Consider the following 19,064-nt stretch of genomic DNA (forward strand, 5'->3'; position numbering starts at 1 on the left):
CCGGGACCCCCCTGTGCTAAGTGCTGTACAAACACAGACAGTCCCTGCCCCAGAGAGCTTCCAATCTAAGTGTAAGACAAAAGACAACAGATGGGGAGTACAGGGAAGCAATGTTTCATTATAATCTCTTAACGTTTCATTCTTAAGCGTTATGGAATAATAAACAGTTTCTAGGTACTATGGCCAGAAAGGACCATTCTGATCATTTAGTCTGGTGGTTCTGAACCCATGGCCCATCAGTGGCCCAATCAGCACACAGCTGCAGCCCGTGTGACATCCTCTGGGCCATCCAGGTAGTGTATATATTGTGTGGATGCAGCCCACACAACACACAGAGAGCTGCATATGCGGTGCACAATGGTAAATAGGTTGAGAACCACTGGTCTAGTCCGACCCGGTGGCACAGGCCTGAGAATCTCACAGCTGATTCCTCCCTCGAGCCCATCACTTGTGGCTGAGCTAGAGCACAGCTTGTAGAAAGACAACTGTAGCCGCTAACACTCAGGCACAGATGCACTCATTAGCCCTCGATCCATGTCTTTTTTAAATATAACTTTCCCTTTTTTGTCAGTCTCAGGGGTTAATGTTGGACAGTTCCCCCTCATGGGTTTTAAGGTGAAGGGAGAAATTGATGATGGCAGATGCTTGCATGCATGTTACAGAGCCTGGAGCTGAAAACACTCGTGCTGACATGTGCGGCTCCATGCTGAAAAGCTGATCCTGAGAGACACTATCAGAGGGTGGAGGACCCTTTAAGAGAGAGTGGGAGGAGAGCACCTGAAGTAATCACCTGCTGCTTAGCTAGGCTTGCAGGAAGGCAGCTGCGCCTTATACATGGCAAGAGAGGAGCAAGGCAAGGCCAGCTACTGGTGGCATTCTCTCAGCCCCAGGAGGTCAGGGAAAGAATGACATAGAGAGCGGCTGGGAGAGTCCTGAAGGAAGCAGGTGGGGAAGCTGCTGAGAACACAGAAACACAGGCCCCAAGAAAGCAGAGCTGTGCAGCCTCCTGACAGGCCAGGGAGACTTTATTTTGAGTCTGGGCGGAAGAGACTTTATTAGGACTTAATAGAGTAAAACCCCTGCAGGGGAATTTTGCCTTACACCTGTGGGCTGTGTGGAGTTCTTAAAGGGCCCTGAGAGAAGGGGAAACTGAGGCAGGTCTCTGCAGAGCCATGCCCAGCCAGCAGGAGGCACTTACAGGGCTGGCACACCATTTTACACGTACCCAGTACCTTCCGCTCCAATGGGGCAGGGATCAGGCGCAGTGACATCAAAAGAAGTTGAGAAGCCCAGGACAGGCCCTAGACTTCAGCAGGGCTACCTACTGGAATAAACCTACTTATGGGGGAAACTGCCAGAAGGATCAGGCCCTTCCATGTAATCCAAGGGTACGCGTGGGTGGCCGGTGATGCAGGGCTGGTATGACAAGCCCTTGCCCAGGTCCACTGGCTTTCCCCGGTTGTCCTGTTCATTCATTTCCCCTGCTTTAAAAAAGAAGCCAGCCACCAGGCCTGATTCGTATCAGAGGGGAGGGCGTGAGAAGAGGAAATATGTCTAAGAAAGTGGATACAGGGAGCTGAGGATGCAGGTAGGGGGGAGAGAGAGAGAGAGAAAAGGGGGCGGGGCGCAAAGTGAAACTGACTTGAGGTGGGCGGGGTCTGAGCAGGGTTTGTCATGTGAATTTCCACATGCTCCATAGGCTCCAGCGGAAAGTAGGTTAACAGAGCTGTAGCAGGGACTAGCAGCCCAGGAGAGGGAGAGAGAGGGGCAGGTACTTAGAGTGGCTGAAGAGGAAGATCCAGTCACTTACCCATAATTAGGAGAGCAAAACACCACCACAGAACAAGGACCCAATCCTGGAGACTTGATTTATCGAAGGAATTGCTGCTGTCCTAGGCACCTGTGCTGCCTGTTTTCATGATATTCTCAATACAGTACTAATACCAGAAAGCCCCAAGATGCGAGGTAAGATTATTATGATGCATGCGTATCTACAGTGCAGACAACTTTCGCTTGGTCACACAGATGAGCCTTTTTCTCTTATTACCAGCTCGGAGATAGTGAGCTGTGCATCACTTCAACTTGGATAGCCAAGTCCAAGAACTGTATCCTTTATGACTGTTAAAAAGTCTGGAAGATTTTTTTTTTTTAAAAAGTGCATTTGAAAAAGCACAACGCAGATTGTGACTTGTGATGTATATTGTTTGGTCTCTGTGTGTGGAGAGCTCTTGGAGAGATTTAGCCTGTTCTGTATGTTCCTGAGGGTAGGGGGGGTGGAATTTCTTGTAATTTTTTTTGTAAGTTAGGGTGCACATTTCCCTGACAGTACGGTTGTTTTTGTGGTATTTGGACAAAAGATACAGTCACCCATCGCTTGGCGCTCAGAACACACACAGAATCGTGGGGTTTTTTCTTCTATGCTCCAAAAGAGCTGCACAGTATTTTAGGCTCTGGACAAAGCAGACAAGGGAAAATATTTTTCCACTGCTAAAGTTGTTTGTTGCTAGGAGGGGTTTGAAACTGACTGTCCATTTGCGTGGAGATGCATATGGGTAAATCTGACTTTTGTGGGGGGGAGAGGTTTGAATCGTTTGTGATTATGAATCCAATTCTTATTTGTTTTGTTCCATTTTATGCATCAGCTTACACCCCATTTAGGATTTCACTGCTAGGAAAAGCTCTTAAGCTCCTTTTCAATATGTTGCTCCTGTTCTAATTTGATTTTTTTGGTGATTATTAAGGATTTTGATTATTTTCCTTTACGGGAGGGATGGAAGGGGAGGTTGAAAAAGTGTTTTGAAGCAAGTGATTTCGTACGAGGAGAGAGCTGGTCGTCATCTGGGGGTACACTCGTCTGGTAATATCTGACTTGGTCAGAAGCCACTGGCATGACGATCTGACCATTTGGATCCCCCTTCTGTTCTTATTAGAGATTATTCCCGACCTTTCTTTTTTTAAAACAATGAAAATAGGAATCAAACGAATTAGGTGGAAGGGGGGAAGATTGAGAGATTGCATTGGGAACGATCCTGCAGGAAGTAATGGATACAGTGGTAAAGCTCGGGACTGATTCTGCCCCCGAAGCGTAGAAAGGCTCCGATGGCCATTGGCTGAGGATTGGACCCTTCCTGCTGGTCCCCCCGCGGTAGTCGTGTTGTGCCGATTTCTTTCCTCCTTTCAAGTGATTTTCTGTTTCCATCACGTTCTGGTGACTTTCCTGGGATCGGTGTTCCCTGGGTGGCTATCTGAGAAGCTGTTGGATGTTAGTGTGTGTGTGTGTGTGTGAGACCAACCTCACACAACTCCTTACAGAGATACATATTGGCCTGATTTTCCTCTTGCCGCAGAGGTCTTCATTTTCTCCATCTCCCTGCGCCCCATGTCGTCATTGGCACCAGCGTGAGGTGGATGGAAAATGTCGCCACATCAGAGCAATGGCGTTCTACACGCAGGGGGGTACGTTGACAGCACGGGACGCAGGATGTTGGGGAATTGGGCCCGTGTGGCCATCGATTGCCTTTTCTTTCTCAGCCTGACGTCCAGGCTTGTTGACGGCGAAGAGAGTGTTAACACCCTCCCAATTAATAACAACGCCTAGCCGTTAGGTAGCGCTTCGCATGGCCAAAGCACAGCATAAACACTGAGCAATTAATTAGCAGGTGGGTGAAGTTTCCTTCCTTTGCATTTTTGGGGGGTTGTTAGTTGTCTCGGCTGTCTGGAGCGACACCGATTTACGCCAATGGAGGATGGGTGGCCCGATATACCTGGCGAGCGCAGGTTGGGTTCTCCGTTCGAATTCAAACCAAAAATTGTCTTGATCTGAATTGCCTTTTTACCACCTCCTATGTACAGATACCCTTCCCTATTAATTATACTCAGCTGTTTGTTCTCTCTGTGGCTTTCCCCACCCTTCCCTGTTTCAACTAGCTAGGACGGCATTCTGTGCAGACTGAGACGCGCGAGGCTCACATTGTATAATCCTATTGGTTTTATAAAGCTCCTGGCCTCTTGTTTTGAAAGCCAGCATGGCTAAGAGAGTGCTGTGGGCTTGGCAAGTATTAGAAGTTGTCCTAGTGACCTAGATCTGTCATTGGAAAATCAGAAAAGGGGGGGGGGAGGTAGGAGGAGCTTCCTTTCCCATTTATACAGCATGTGTACACTCATCTGGGTGAGAAGGGACCTAGCTCGAGTTACTCCGGCATTGCACGCAATGTGGAGTAGTCGGTAGTCTCGGCCTTCCTGGAGCTACGAAGGGCATGCTTCAGCCAACACACCAACCGTGTGCTGGGAAAGAGATCTTGAGTGTTGGGACCCCAGTGCTGACCAGGGTGGGAAAGTAACTCTCCCCACTGGGTAATAGCCATGGACCCAGTTAGGGCAGCACCAAATGAGGCTTAAAACTCACCCAGGAGATGTGGGGTGCAAAGATGATGATGATGGCTTGGAAGTTTCAAAATATCTGAAGAGAATTCAGCACCCAACTCCTATTGCAATACAGCAGGACTTGAGTGTCTAACTCCCTTAGGCTGGGATTTGCAAAAGAGCCCGTACACCCCTACCCACAAGTATACTATGTCAGATAACAGTAGTGATTCTAGACCCCGGCTGGTGTGTATGGGGCTGTACAGACAAATAACGGGACTCAAGTCCCTGCCCCAAGCCGCTTACATCTGAAGGGCCCAGCTGCGTCATCCTTACCCCCATGAGTAAAGGTGTCAAGATCAGGCCCTGAGCTTATGTATAAAAAGGGTGTGTTCACATGAGAGCCGGGTGCATTTGTATAGTGTGTCAGTGCATACATAATATGTGTGTGTGTGTATAATTTGGGTGTCTGTGTGTGTTAGGATTATATGGGCTGGAATGCAGTTTATATCTCCTCGGCTAATGCTGAGCCACTGGGAAAATGGACTCCAGATTTAAGGTTTCAGTGGCCCCGGTTGAAATGTAACTGGCTGACCTTGGCAGCCAGCTGGTATCTGATCCAGACTCTGTGTGTGTGTGTGTGTGTGTGTGTGTCCATGCAAGGATGGCACCTTGTCAGTATCTCTGAGCGCTGTCTAGTATGTGCGGGCCCTTGCAGTTCTGTGAGAGTCATTTTATAGCCACGTGCACTATACGTAAGCACACCTGGCTCTTGAGACGCTGCCTAGCTGAACACTCCCTCTTGATTCTCTTACGTAAAATCTGGGACGAGTTGAAAAGGCCCCATGCGCTTCACTCTCGCCCTGCGGTGAATTTGGATCTGGGCCTAATGTAATAGCAGGTTGCGCTGCAGCAAAATAAACAGGACCGTGCTTCCCTCTCCAACCGATAGCCCTGTGCCAGGGATCTGACTGAATCCGCGATACAGAGGACAGACCATTTCTGTATGTTGCACCCTGGGGCTTCCCTTTGCCTCAGATCCCTGTCGTCTAGAGTGGGGAAAGTGTTGGCACTGGTGACCCAGGCACACAGGGTCTGACCCCACAGCCTGCCTCTAATGGGCAGAGTGACTCATGCCCTGGCTAGCACAGTGCAGGGGACCTCTGAGCGGCCGACAGGTGGGGAAGCTGTGCTCAGAACCAGGCTGCTGCACCTGATGTGATGCCTGCCCAGCCCCCCACATGGCAATGCCTGGATGCGTATTTGCCAGCCCCCCATGCAGAGTTCCTGCCATACCACAAGTGGTTTTTTCACCCACCTATCAGCGAGTCAGGCACGGCATCATGGTCTTCGTTCTGGCCGGGCACCGCCTCGCTGGAAACAAGTCAGGGAGCCAGCACCAGTGCACCTGCATCCAGGTGCCTTATGGAACATCTGAGCCGGCGTCCCCCACCCCCTGCCCCGAACCTCCGGCACTGTTAGCTGAACAAAGGTTTGCTTGGCGAGCTGCACAGACCCTTCCCAGCAGAGGCTCATAAGGAGGGAGCTGCTGTCCCTTATCCCAGGGCCCCTCCACCTGGGCATCACAAAGAGCTCTCAGGGGGTCACAGCCACCCTGCCCTTCCCATATGGCTAACTGAGATGGGGGGATATGGCATGGGGGGGTCACACCTTGTACTGCAGCGATTGCCCCAGCATTGTGAGCCCTGACGGGAGACAGCTGCACCGTTCTGTTATTAAAGGAGACCGCGTTGCTTAGTGAGCTCAGGAGATGAATGAGTCCCGTCTGAGCTCCAGAGCTGCTGTCAGCAGCTGGACTCTGTTCTAGCCCTGTGGCTCTCACCCTTTCCAGACCGCTGTCCCCCATTCAGGAGTCTGATTCGTCTTGTGTCCCGCACAAGCTTCACCTCACTTAAACGACTTGCTCATAAAATCAGACAGAAAAAGACAAGTGTCACAACGCACTAGGCACTGAACAGTGGCTTCTTTCTCATTTTTACCATGTAATTATAAAATAAATCAATTGGGATATAAATACTGTCCTTACAGTTCAGTGGATAGTACATAGAGCAGTATGAACAAGTCATTGTCTGTGTGAAATTTTAGTCTGTACCAGCTCGGCTAGTGCTTTTTATGTAGCCTGTTATAAAACTAGTCAAATATCTAGATGAGTTGATAGACCTCCGGAAGAGCTCTGCATACCCTTGGTTGAGAACCACTGTTCTAGCACATTTAGCCGAGGATCTCAAAGCACATTCTTGAACCCTGGCTTCCCCTTGGTGAGACCTGTTGAACCTCATATCAGCTCGCTTATGCCAGTGTAGTTCTGTTAACTTCAGCAGAGTGGCTCCTTACCAGTGTGAGAGGTGAACTGGGCCCTTCATTCCCCAGGGAGGAACTGAAGCAGAGAGAAGGGAAGCGGCTTGTCCAATATCATGGCGCGAGTCATTGGAATTGAACCCAGGAGTCCTGATCACCAGTCCCCCCTGCTCTAGCCTCTGAGCAACACTCTCTCCAGAGTCCCTCCCAAACTCCACTCAGGGTGTCAAGGAGGTTGGAGCGATACCAGCCAAACAGATGGGAAAAGCTGACAATCCCGCTGCAGGGCGTGACTCACAAACTGCGTCAGAGCTTCAGTACGGCGGCAACATGAACTGATGATTCCTAGGCAGCCAGTCCTCTTGGCACCCCAAGTAGGGAAGGGGAAAGATTCCCTCTGCTGTGAATTTACATCAGCTGGGCTCAGTTCTGTCCTCACATGCGCAGACACAACTCTGCCTCTGAGTCCTCTCCTTCAGCCGTGAGTTGAACCCCATTGTGCCAGGTGCTGCACAGATGTGGGTGTTGAAAAGACAGTCCCTGCCCCCAGGAGTTTCCAATCGAAGGCCTTGTCTACACGAGAAAATGGTACCAATGTGACTAAACTGACTTGGAAACTGACTTAGCTACATCGAATGCCCCACCAGAGCAGGGAGGTCTTCTAGGGATTGAAGAACACCTGAGATATACTTCACGTAAGCTGGGAAGAAACCAACTGATGCTAAATCGGTATTGGGCACTTGGAAACCGCATGCACACAGAGAGGTGGCACCGATTAAATTAAACCGGTTTCTAACCAGACTTAGTTAAACCGCTTAGGGAGGTCACTGCTGCAGTGCAAACGAGCTGCTCTTGCCTGCTCATAGTAGCACCCCCTGGTTCTGACCTGGACTGTTCAAGGCAAAGAAGCACCTGCCACAGGTCTGTGAGCAGCAGCTCAGTCCGGTCTCGTGGAGCAGGAAGACAGGCCTGGAGCAGGAAGATCTTACATTAAGCCCTAAGCCCCTGCTGCTCCTGAATGCATGAGGCACCCTTGGATTGGGAGGCTCCCGTTGGCTGGCGGGATCCCAGCCTGCACTAGGGGGTGCTCAAGTCGCTGGGGATGTGCAACAGCACATCTCAGAATCAGCCCCCACATCTCTTCGAGGTTTTGTTTTCCTCCTGCACTTTGTCAGGCTGATGACGACCACCCCAGCCACCCAACCAGCTGGGACGAGCCTTCATTATTAACCGTGCCTGAAGTTTGAATGGCAAGCGAAGAGTCCCCAAACAGCCTGAATCATCTCCAGTGGAAGGCAATGGAGTTCCACTGGGGTGCAGCATTGCTCTTCCCCCATGACCCGGCTATTAAAAATTAACCGAGCACTTAGCTGTATTAAGAGCTCTTCTGGAGGGAACATCTGGCCTGGAGCAGGGTGCTGGAGTAGATGGCCCATTGATCTGTAACAACCTGGAACATCTCAGCTCAAAGACACATGTAGAACTGGGGAGGGATGGAACCGCTGGGGGCGAATTTGCTGGCTCTGAGCATGAAGGTGGGACCCCAGGAACCTGGTGGGTGACTACCAGCCTTTGGGGGGAAAGATGCCCCCTACCTTGCTGAACTGTAGCCTAATCTCCGGATGGCCCCACATCTGGCCACTGGTGCGGTGGGATAGTGGAGATACAGGCCAAGGGGTCTACAGAGCCTTGCCCGCCTACAGCAGTAACTTTGTGGCTGTTACACAGAACTTCCCAGCAACAGTAGGGATAGAACCCAGACCCTGCTGATCCAAAGGCCCAGGGCCCTACTACTTGAGCTAAAGGAGAATCTTAGGGCAGGGGTAGCAGTATAGGGGCTATGACACACATCTGAGAAGTCCAGTCCCCACCCAACAGAAGACAGTGGGGATTGTACACATTAGTCTGCTCTTAGTATGTAATTGGATATCTCGGGTGGGCAGCTGAGCCTTGAAAGCCGCCAGAGGCAGATGCTCAGAGACCATAGGGAATGCAGTGTAGAGGAGCCGATGCGGGATCACAGAGTTCCCCTATATCGGGTTCCTAGAAGATACAAACAACAACATATTTAATCAGAGCCACTTTAATTTTTTCTTGGACGTCTATGCCCTGAGGCCACTGGGCTCCTCAGCAAATGATGATAAACGATAATTGCAGCGAAAAAGGCCCACGTGATCTAAGGAGGAGCAAAGAGCAGAGAATTAAGGGCGGGTTTCAGACTCTCTCCATTTTCTTGGGATGCAATTGCCAGCGAAGGACAGGACCCATGGCTGTCAACGTGCACACTAGGGATGCAAGTGCTGTGGTTAGTCCTGGGAGTCAGGCTGCCTGGGTTCTAGTGCCGGTTCTGGGAGGGTCTAGTGGATTAAAAAAGGGGACTGGGAAACACAACTCCTAGGCAGCAGCCCTGGCCCTGGGAAGGCAGTATGGTGTAGTGGTTAGAGTGGGGGAGAGGGAGTCAGGATACTGGGTGCTGTTTCCAGCTCTGGGTAAGAGGTGGGTCTAGTACTTATAGCAGAGGGGGCTAGGAGCCAGGACTCCTCACCTGTCCTGATTTCCAGTGGTTCAAAGCGGTGGCTTGGAATCCCAATGCTTGGGCTCTGTTTCCGGGGCTGGGAGAGGGCTGTGATCTCGTGGTCTGTGAAGTGAGGCTGAGGACGCTAGCACGCTGCTCCCAGCACTGGGAAGGGAGCAGGGGCTAATGCTTAGAGCGGTGGAGCACTGGGCAGCAGGTGCTGAGTGCTGGCCCTGGCTCTGCTAGTGAGGTGTGTGGATCTCCCGGTCCCCCAGCTCACAGGGGCTTCCTCATTAAAGCCAATTTTCCCCTCAGCCAAAGCCCATGCCAGTGCTTCCCCTCCACCTCTCGCTAACGAACTTGCTCTCTCTCCCTGCCCTCCACCACCACGGCCCTGGCCCGTTTCCTCTTGGCATGAGCTGAGCCAGATTTGCATTCCCCAGGCTGGCTGGTGGGATTGCAAAGAGCCTGGGGCTCCTTCTTGGCAGCAGGGAAGCCGAGGAAGTTACCTCTTGGGACCTGGGGAATCTCAGCTGGGCTTTCCAGCGGGGTGACCCAGCCAGCCAGCTTCCCACACACCTAAGCCTCCAAGATTTACCCTGGACGAGCCAGCCAGCAGAGGAGGCTGGTCATGGCCTCTTGTACCCAACATCCCAGACCCCATCCTCCTCCAGGGAGCAAAGCTCCCTCGTGGGGCTGAAGCTAACAGCACCCTCCATGGAATAGCCTTCGTCCCCAGGGAGCTCGCTGAGCTGCTCCATCATCTTCCTCATTAAAGCCAATTTCTCCCCTGCCCCCGCTGTCTTCTTGGCTGGAGCTGTGCCCCGTTATGCAGCAGTGGGATCCATGAAGGCAAGGGGGGGAACAGACACTAATTGCCACTCGCTTCCCCTGCCCTGTTCGGAGGCATTGATTCCCCGCAGCAGGATGGGGCAGGGACCTACTTTCCCCACAGGCCTGCTGGGTAATTAGCTGCAGCTCCACAAAGCTGCTTGTCCCCACGGTGGGTGGAAGGATAATACTTCCCGGGGGGCCTGGGCACCGGCTCCCCCAGCACCGGAGCTGGTACCTCAGCCCTGTGGCGCTGTTTGCTCATGATGCCCTAACCAGACTTCTCCAGTAGGAAACGAGGCCAGGGAGGGTCAGGGTTTGATAATGTCAGTGTCTGCTCCGTGCTGCCCAAAGCCCCTGCAATGATGCATCCCGCACCTGAGAGAAACCCCGCATCCGTGCAGGGCACTGCACTTGCAAAGGGGGGAGCTGGGCCGAGGGCAACCGATCCTGTGCAAAGGGGCAGCTGTGTGGTCTAGCAGTTAGGACAGGGCCCATAGGGCCTGCCTGCGATCAGAGAGTAGTGGGGATCCCCCACGCTGGAGGCTCTGGTGGTATTATTAGCACCTTCCATCCAAGGCTCTCAAAGCGCTTTTGAAAGGTGAATAACTACTATTTTACAGATGGGGAAGATGAGGCACAGAACAGGGCAGTGACGTGTCCCAGGGGCTGGATCCTCAGCTGCTGTAAATCAGCACTGCACTGGCCGAGGATCCTGCGCTAGGGGCAGTACCTAGGAGTCCTGATTTCTGCTTCCCTCCCCCATAATCCCAGAGCAGCCCCGTGGCAGAGCTAGGACAATAAACCAGACCTCCAGCCTCCCTGTCACCTTCTGCAACCACTAGACCACACAGCCGTTGCCTCCAGCACCCCTCCGCTACATGCGTGTCTCATAACCAATAGGGAGTCTGGGGCTAGATTACAAACTTTCCTCCTTTCTGTTCACCCACCAGATGTTTCGTAATTACATCATCCCCGGAGACACCATCTGATTTAATTAACCCCAGCCCCGCTCCATGCAATCTGGGCTTTCAGTTATGAAATAACAACAGAGAGTCGGGATTCAATTTGAAAGGGTCTTGTCTGGCCACGGGACCGCTGGGGTTGTCTAAGCCTCATGCAGGTGGCTGGGATTTATGAAATTGATTCCTGGTGGGGCAGTGACAAAATATGGGGGACATGGAGAGGTGACGGGGGGAGAGGCAGGGGGACCCAAATCTTTACAAAACCCTCTGACATATTGCTACTTCTGCTGGGATTTAAATGGGAAAGGGAGTCAGCTGGGGCCCAGCTGCTGGGATTGTCTCCCCCTCATCTGATTCCCCAGCCAGCCCTGCAATGGCAAAGCAGCTCCCGCAACGTCTGTGGGAAGATTGGCCAGCCAGCCTGTGGGGGATTTCCTTTGGGGGATTTCTGGTTCTTGCTCCACCACTGTTGGAGGATGCAGGGAGGTGCAGTGCTTGAGTTGAGGGGTGCTGCGCCTACAGCGGGGCAGGGGGCAGAAGGGAGAGAGGATACAGGAGCACAGGGGGAAGCAATAGCACAATGCACACAACTCCCCTCCCCAGTGATCTCAAAGCAGGCCAAAGGGGAAACTGAGGCAGGGAAGCAACTTGTCACCAGTCCTGCTGTGAATCAATGGTCAAGCTGGGAGCCCTGATTCCTAGCCCTCTGTTCTGACTGCTCAGCAATGCAGCCACCCAAGCAGGAAGGGAATGGGCGCTCTCCCTCCCCTTCTTTCCTCTCTGGTTCCTCACCCTCCATCCTCACACAATCACAGCCCGTCGCCAGCCACGCTGCTCAGAGCAGGACACCATGACTGACAGCAGGAGGAGCTACTTCAGCCCAGAGAGCGGGAATGCACAGGGCCCAGGAAGGAATTACAGGCCCAGCTCTTCCTCGCGGAGATCTCGGCACCTAACTCCCAGTGAAATCAAAGGTGCCTAAACCCCTTTGAGGAGCTGGGCCATAGGCTTTGCCAGGGAGCTTTGTCCCAGCTCCAGCCCAGATTGTCGGCAGAGCCCTTTCTCTCTTTGCGTTTCCCCTCCCACCCTTGGGCCAGTAGCGATTGTAAGCTCCTGGGGGCAGGGACTGTGTCTCCCAATGTGTGCGTACAGCGCTTAGCACAACTGGGCCGTGACCTTTGTCGGGGCCTCCACACGCTTCAGTAATGTAAGATTAATTATGAGGAGCCCCTCCTACCTTGCCAGCAGAAATCAATGGACCCTCTACCATGGCCTCCCCCAGGCAAGTTCCATGTAGCATGAGATCCTGCCATAACACACTGATACTCCATTGTGCCCAGTATCCTGCTTTGGACACTGCTACAGGATGACCTCTGTGCTACACTCCATTGTTCTGTACATTGGGCAGAGCGAGTTCCTTTCTGACCCCAGCCAGCCATCAGCTCATGCCCTGAAGCATGAAGGCTGGTCGCCCACATTACTGTGTCCCTAAGGGTGACAGATAGGCCAGGCTGTACTTGTTCTACCAGCACAGTCCCAACTCCAGGGAGATGACTCTTTGGAACTCCTGGAGGGAACTTTGCCCTTCTCCATGGGGCTGTGTCTCCGTTCCTGTTCCCTGTTAGAGTGAGACAAGCAAGGACTAGCTCACCGCTTCCAGGGAGGCAAGCGTTCCCTGCCGGGTAGCAAAGCACTGGCATGTGTGTGCATCACGGTCGCTCCAAGGGTGGGGCTCTGGGACTTCTGGATGGGCACCGCGGAGAGAGAGGCCCCCGCCCTGTTTGTTTACAGCAGTATCCCAGCAATGAGTGGGGATGTTTAGCCGGGGGGGCGGGAGCGGGTGGAGGAAGAGGATGAAGTGGAGGGCACACCCTGCTGTCTTTGCCAGCCTGGGAGGAATGCAGTTGGGTCGCCCGTGCCGGTGCCAATTCCTGCCTGGATGAGGGTGTTGCCCGCTCTGCTGAAACCTTGGGAGTTGTCTCCTGCAAGCAGCACATCCCCATTCAGTGGGGCCTCATCCCCAGCCGCTTGGAACCGGGATTGGGAAGGGTGGCGATTTCTTGGCTTCAGGGTTCTGGGAAGTGCAGGGAGAAATGCCATGTACGAATGCTGGGGGGAGAGTTACCTAGACTGGGGACCTCTTCTGGACAGGAAAGGAGAGGTTCTTTCCTAGCTAGGCCTTGGGCCTGTTGCGTAGACACATAGTTGGGTTTCCTAGCCTGCAAAAGTATCCACACAGGATTACCAACGTTGTACTTCACCCCCACCCCGCCTCCTTATTATTAATTATTATTAATAATAATAACCAGTATTCACCTACATTTAACGTAAGAACGGCTGTACTAGGTCAGACCAAAGGTCCATCTAGCTCAGTATCCTGTCTTCCAACAGTGGCCAATGCCAGGTGCCCCAGAGGGAATAAACAGAACAGGGAATCATCAAGTGATCCATCCCCTGTTGCCCATTCCCAGCTTCTGGCAAACAGAGGCTAGGGACACCATCCCTGCCCATCCTGGCTAATAGCCATTGATGGATCTATCCTCCATGATTTTATCTACTTCTTTTTTGAACCCTGTTATAGTCTTGGCCTTCACAACATCCTCTGGCAAGGAGTTCCACAGGTTGACTGTGCGTTGTGTGAAAAAATACTTCCTTTTGTTTGTTTTAAACCTGCTGTCTATTAATTTCATTTGCTGATCCCTAGTTCTTGTGTTATGAGAATGAGTAAATAACACTTCCTTATTTACTTTCTCCACACCAGTCATGATTTTATAGACCTCTATCATATCTCCCCTTAGTCATTTCTTTTCCAAGCTGAAAAGTCTCAATCTTATTAATCTCTAATAATATGGCAGCCGCTCCATACCCTTAATCATTTTTGTTGCCCTTTTCTGAACCTTTTCCAATTCCAAAATATCTTTTTTGAGTTGGGACGACCACATCTCCATGCAGTATTAAGATGTGGGCGAACCCTGGAGTTCTATAGAGGCAAGAGGATATTTTCTGTCTCATTATCTACCCCTTTCTTAATGATTTCTAACATTCTGTTCATTTTTTTGATGGCCACTGTACACTGAGTGGATGTGTTCAGAGAACTATCCACAATGACTCCAAGATCACTTTCTTGAGTGTTAACAGCTAATTTAGATCCTATCATTGTATTTGTAGAGTTGGAATTATCATTTCCAATGTGCATTACTTTGCATTTATCAACATTGAATTTCATCTGCCATTTTGTTGCCCAGTCACCTAGTTCAGTGAGATTTGCAGGGGTTTTTCTTGCTGCTTTTTGTAGTACTCGGCAACTCCCGATCTTGTTGTAGAGATGAAAAAATAAGGGATGTCCCTTGTAATAAGGGACTGTTGGCAACCCTATATCCACATTTCCTACATCTCTTGCCTAGAGAAAGGCACCCAGGAGATCCCAGCCTGTCTGCACCATAGCAGGGACCCCGCTTTGCATTCAGCTGTGAGTACGCTTCTCTGGGGCCGCTTCCCTGTTAGGCATATAGACTCTGGGACAGAGTCTGGTCTGGGTCACATGTGGGTAAGAACCTGGAGTAACTCCCTATGTGTCAGTGGAGTGACTCCCGATTTACACTGGTGCAGGTGAGATCAGATTCTGGCACTCTTACTCGGGGGATATAAAATGATAGGAACAAGGTGTGAGCGGGCAACAACAGACAGGGCCTGCTTCTCCCCTACGCTACGCCACTGTAAATCAGGAGTCGCCCTGCAGAAGCCATTGGAGGTGGACCAGGCCTGAAAGACATTGATTTCCAGTTCCTTGCCAGGGAGCAGTTGGGTGCCAGAGATTCCCAGTCCCCAAATAACTCTGATTCTCCACGGCTCAGCCCTGGTGCGAGGGGCAGGCTGGAGAGAGACCCAGTCCGCCAAGGCAAGGCGAGCAGGAAGCAGTGAAAGCGCCCCTGGCTTCGGAAGGGTTAATCCAGAGCGGCCCTGCTTATACAAGCATATTGTTAAGTGGTATTAGAAGCTGAAAGTGTGTTAGTAGGACAGCATGACTTCATGAGCTCGGCACAAGCCTGACTGATAGGTCCAGGGACCAACTGTGGCCCGCACAGAGTCAACAAACAAGCCACTTGGCCCAGTCGGCCTACGGAAGCGGGGCAGGCCCTGGCTGGTGTCGTCAGCATTACGTTTAGCTCAGGCTAGTTATATAACCCGTGCGGTTTCAGGCCCACGGTGCCGGTGGGGCGGGGAGTTAGGCAAGAGGTATTGACAATGGGAAGGAGCAAATCCCAGGGCTGGGACATTTTAATTGCTGGCTGGGTTTGTTTTGTTTTGTTTTTTTAACTCTGACCCCTTCTTTCCCCACTGACGGGGAAGGGCCTGCTGTTCTATAAACACCTCGTTAAAAACCAGGATAATTCATTGCGTCAACACACCGCCAGTCGGGTGTTTGGAAGAGGCTCCAGCTGTCAGTCCTAGGCACCTATCTGGCCCCCATCCCCGAGTGCTTCTTGATCATCGGTGTGTTGATCGTCACCACTCCCTGGCAGGCAGGGGTGGGCTATTTTCCCCATGGCACAGAGGGGAAACTGAGGCACAGAGCGGCTAAGGATCAGCTCCGCTGGGATATTTAGGCCCTTAATGCTTTGAGGATCTGGTTCTAAGTAACTTTCCCAGGGTCACCTGAGATGTCTGTGGCAGAGCAGGAACTGACCCAGAGGATGCACCAGTCTCAGATTCCCTCCTTGACCAGTTAGGTGGGTAGGGTGCTGGCCTGGGAATCGAGTGGGGTGCAGCCCTTGATCCACAGCCCCTGTGAGTCTCAGATCACCATCTATGAAAGGGGGTAAAATTTCTCTACCTCTCAGGGGGCTGGAAGGGGAGAGTTACAATCCTTCGCTGAGCTGCTCAGATAGCAGGATGGTGAAGGCTAGGTAAGTGCCTTGCAGGATAGCTGGGGGCTCTGAGTATCTATCTCTGGTTAAGGGCCCTTAGCCCACAATAGGCAGGCTGCTTGCTCCAAATAGAAATCAGGTTTCGGTCCCTAAATTCCTGCTGTAAGGAATCCATGTTCGTCAGCACAGAGAATGGCTAACGAATCTGCACATGCCCAGCTCTTGTCCTCTGGCTTTGGACACATGGGAAACCTTAGATTCACACGGGGTATAAAGCATGGAATAAATGCTACAATGGTGTTGCCTAGTAGTTAGCGCAGGAAATTCATTGCCATTGGCCTTGGGTGTGTCATGTGACCGCCTCATGCTCTGTTTAGGGGCTAATGGGGCCCACTTCATGGGCACCGGCCCCCTCATTCACTGCCAAGGCTGGGGAGGACAGCCAGTGTGACGGGTGACGGGTGTCGCCTATCTGCTCTACGTTACATAAAACCCCTTGGTTTAGCCACTGGCTGCCATCACGGTCTGAACATGATGTATTTCTCCTCCCAGTGTCCCGATGAGGTCAGGCAGGGCCACTATGCCCAGTTCACACATGGAGAACAGACTCACAGAAAAGCTAAAAGATTTGCCCAGGGTAGCAGAGCCGGGAACTCAACCCAGCTTTCCTGAGTCCTTGGCTAGCACCCTACCCACTGGGCCATCCTGCGTTGGAGGGCTCCGTGCCTCCGTACAGCAGAGTCACGAGTCTCGTTGTTGTCTAGCACTGCAGTGCTGGACATGAGGCCACACACTCTGTCTCTGTGCAATGCCAGCCTTCCTCACTGCCTTCTCTTTCCTTGCAGAGTAAAATTTTCCAAATGTTTCTGTTGATTTGAAAGCGAAGAGCTTGGGGAGGGAGTAAGGGGAGGGGAGGTAAAGACCAAAGAACAATTTTCCTCTATACCTCATTAGGAGACAAGACCTGACAACTGGAGAGGGGCTCAAAGCACAGTGGAGCTCTAAACATCCACAGGAGAACGCACCGATCCAGCTCCCGCTGTCGTGGATCGGGCCCGTTGGTCACGCTAAATCTCCCATGGCTGTAGCATCTGCAGCAGAACTGACACTGCGGGAAAGTCGGATTTGATATTTATACTAAAGATGAGCCCTTTCCTTTCCAAGAAGTCACCAGCTCCAGCTGTTGGTTTCATTCCCTCCTTTTGTTTACTCTCAATTGTGGGTTAACAGGATACGTGGGGATAATTGGGACAAGTTCTGCTCTGGATTGCATTAAAATGATTCTGTGATAAGTTATAAACAGGATTGCAATTAAAAGCCATTTCCACACACAGTGCCACAAAGTTTGAGTTGAGCTTGTATCTCTACCTTGGTTACCGAAGAAGAGTATCTCATTAGACTGTCCCCTTGTGTCCTAGCGCAATGGGGCTGCGATCCTGTTTAGGACCCGAAAAAGCTACCGTAATACAAATACATTTGATTTGTTTTTTCTTCATAGCTGCTCGAAAGGCAAAAAATTCTCAGCTAGGATTCAAGTTTAAAAAAAGATTGAAAGTCTGGAAATGTATAATTCCCTCAATAACCTTAACTCTGACCTAGTATTATCGTCCCCGTTTCTTCCGGGAAGTGGATTGTTTATAGGTCTTTTTGGACAATATAGCTTCTTCTTTGTCCATGTTTTACACCATGAAATCAAAGTGCCTTCAGAGTCTGATCTGTTGCAGATGGCCGAACTTATGTACTCCTGTATCGATGTACAGTCGTAACTGTATCCACATATACTGTGCAGTCATACCTGTCTCCATGGCAGTGGGGCTGTGATGTCACAGGCTGGGCCTGCTGGAATCTGTTCCAGTTGCTGGGTTTCCTGCCCTGCCATCACAGCAATTCTAGAAGACAAAAGATCTGACAGTGTTCAGTTTGGCAAAGGTGGGTTTTCTTGTTCTTTGGCTCCGCTTACTTTGGGCCCCGGAGGTACCGAACCTGCCAAGCTGGGCCCAGTGGGAGGTGTGGGCTCAGGATCAGGGCCTGGGTCACGTATGAATGGGTGATGCTTTGGAAACAAGCTCTGTGATCTTCTGACTGACCTGCCAGTGGGGCAGGGCCAGGCATAGGGGAAGAGAAGAGATATAAAAGGGAATGAAATGCTTCCCCAATAACTCCTTCGTGGCTCAAATGTTATATGCACCGAGTCTCAGCCGTTGTCCAGCATGTTCCTCCTGCCAGCACCCCCAGGGTGACAGAGAGTCCCCCAGCTCCAGCTGCGCACTCCCATGTGTGCTCACACAAGTACACAGGGTCTGTCTCTCTCGGAGTTCCCAACCCCTTCCATTCAGATGTGCCCTCGCTCACCACACAGCTGGGCCCAGGGTGCTCTTCCAGGTCTCCCACCTTGGTCCTCAGACAAACTCAATTCCTTTTGAATTGCTGGTGGAAGGGAAGAGGAGGGGATGCTGGGGTTGGGGGAATGCACCCCCTTTTATAGGGGCTGAGGTAGGGAGCAAGGTTCAAATGTGCATCCCTCCCTCAGCATTCCCATCCCATTGTTGTCGTGCCCACATGGCACACCTGTGCCACTTCCTGCCCATACCCAGCCCAGCCCTGTCCTCGCCCAAAACAACCCTCACCTAAAAGAAGGGGTGTGCGCCAACACATCAGCAAACACATGTACACACACCAACGCATGCGCACAAACACATGTACACACAAACACAGACAAATGCATGTACACACACCAATGCACATGCACAAATCCGTGTGCTCAAACACATGCACAAATGTATGTACACACACAAACACATGCACACGTGCACATGAGAAGAGAATCTTTCTGGTCATCGGAAATCAGAGGTGAGATGAGAATCAGGGTGACAGGAGACACAGATGATAGGAGCATTGTATTCTGGGAATGGGGCTCCCTGCAGTGGGAAATGAGCATTGTGGGGCGTCTCCCTCTCACAGAACATACAGAAGGAATCGGTGGACTGCTCTGTCTTTTGCAGTGCTGTGTTATCTTTGCTTAGTGCTGGCCTCAGAGGCGCAGGTATCCTGGTGAGTGGAACACTGCACTGGGGAGCCCTGGGGTCTAGTCCTGCCTCTGCTACTAGCTTGCTGGGGGACCTTGGGCAACTCATTGCGCCTCTCTGTGCCTCAGTTTCCCCATCTGTGAAATGGGGATAATGCTACTGGGCTCCTGGGTAACGT

The 19,064-nt window shown here is 51.7% G+C and overlaps 1 protein-coding gene across 1 annotated transcript in view; it reads left to right on the plus strand.

Annotated features, from left to right (window-relative positions):
- Positions 1–781: 781 nt before the first annotated feature.
- Positions 782–19,064, plus strand: part of LOC119848330 (nuclear receptor ROR-beta-like) — a 40,751-nt gene continuing 22,468 nt past the window's right edge. Inside the window, exon 1 of the mRNA XM_038384017.1 lies at positions 782–1,965. Coding sequence (XP_038239945.1) covers positions 1,959–1,965 — 7 coding nt within the window. The 5' untranslated portion in view covers positions 782–1,958. The remainder of the gene's footprint in view (positions 1,966–19,064) is intronic.

This window comes from Dermochelys coriacea, chromosome 25, assembly GCF_009764565.3.
Source record: "Dermochelys coriacea isolate rDerCor1 chromosome 25, rDerCor1.pri.v4, whole genome shotgun sequence".
Taxonomy (NCBI): domain Eukaryota; kingdom Metazoa; phylum Chordata; order Testudines; family Dermochelyidae; genus Dermochelys; species Dermochelys coriacea.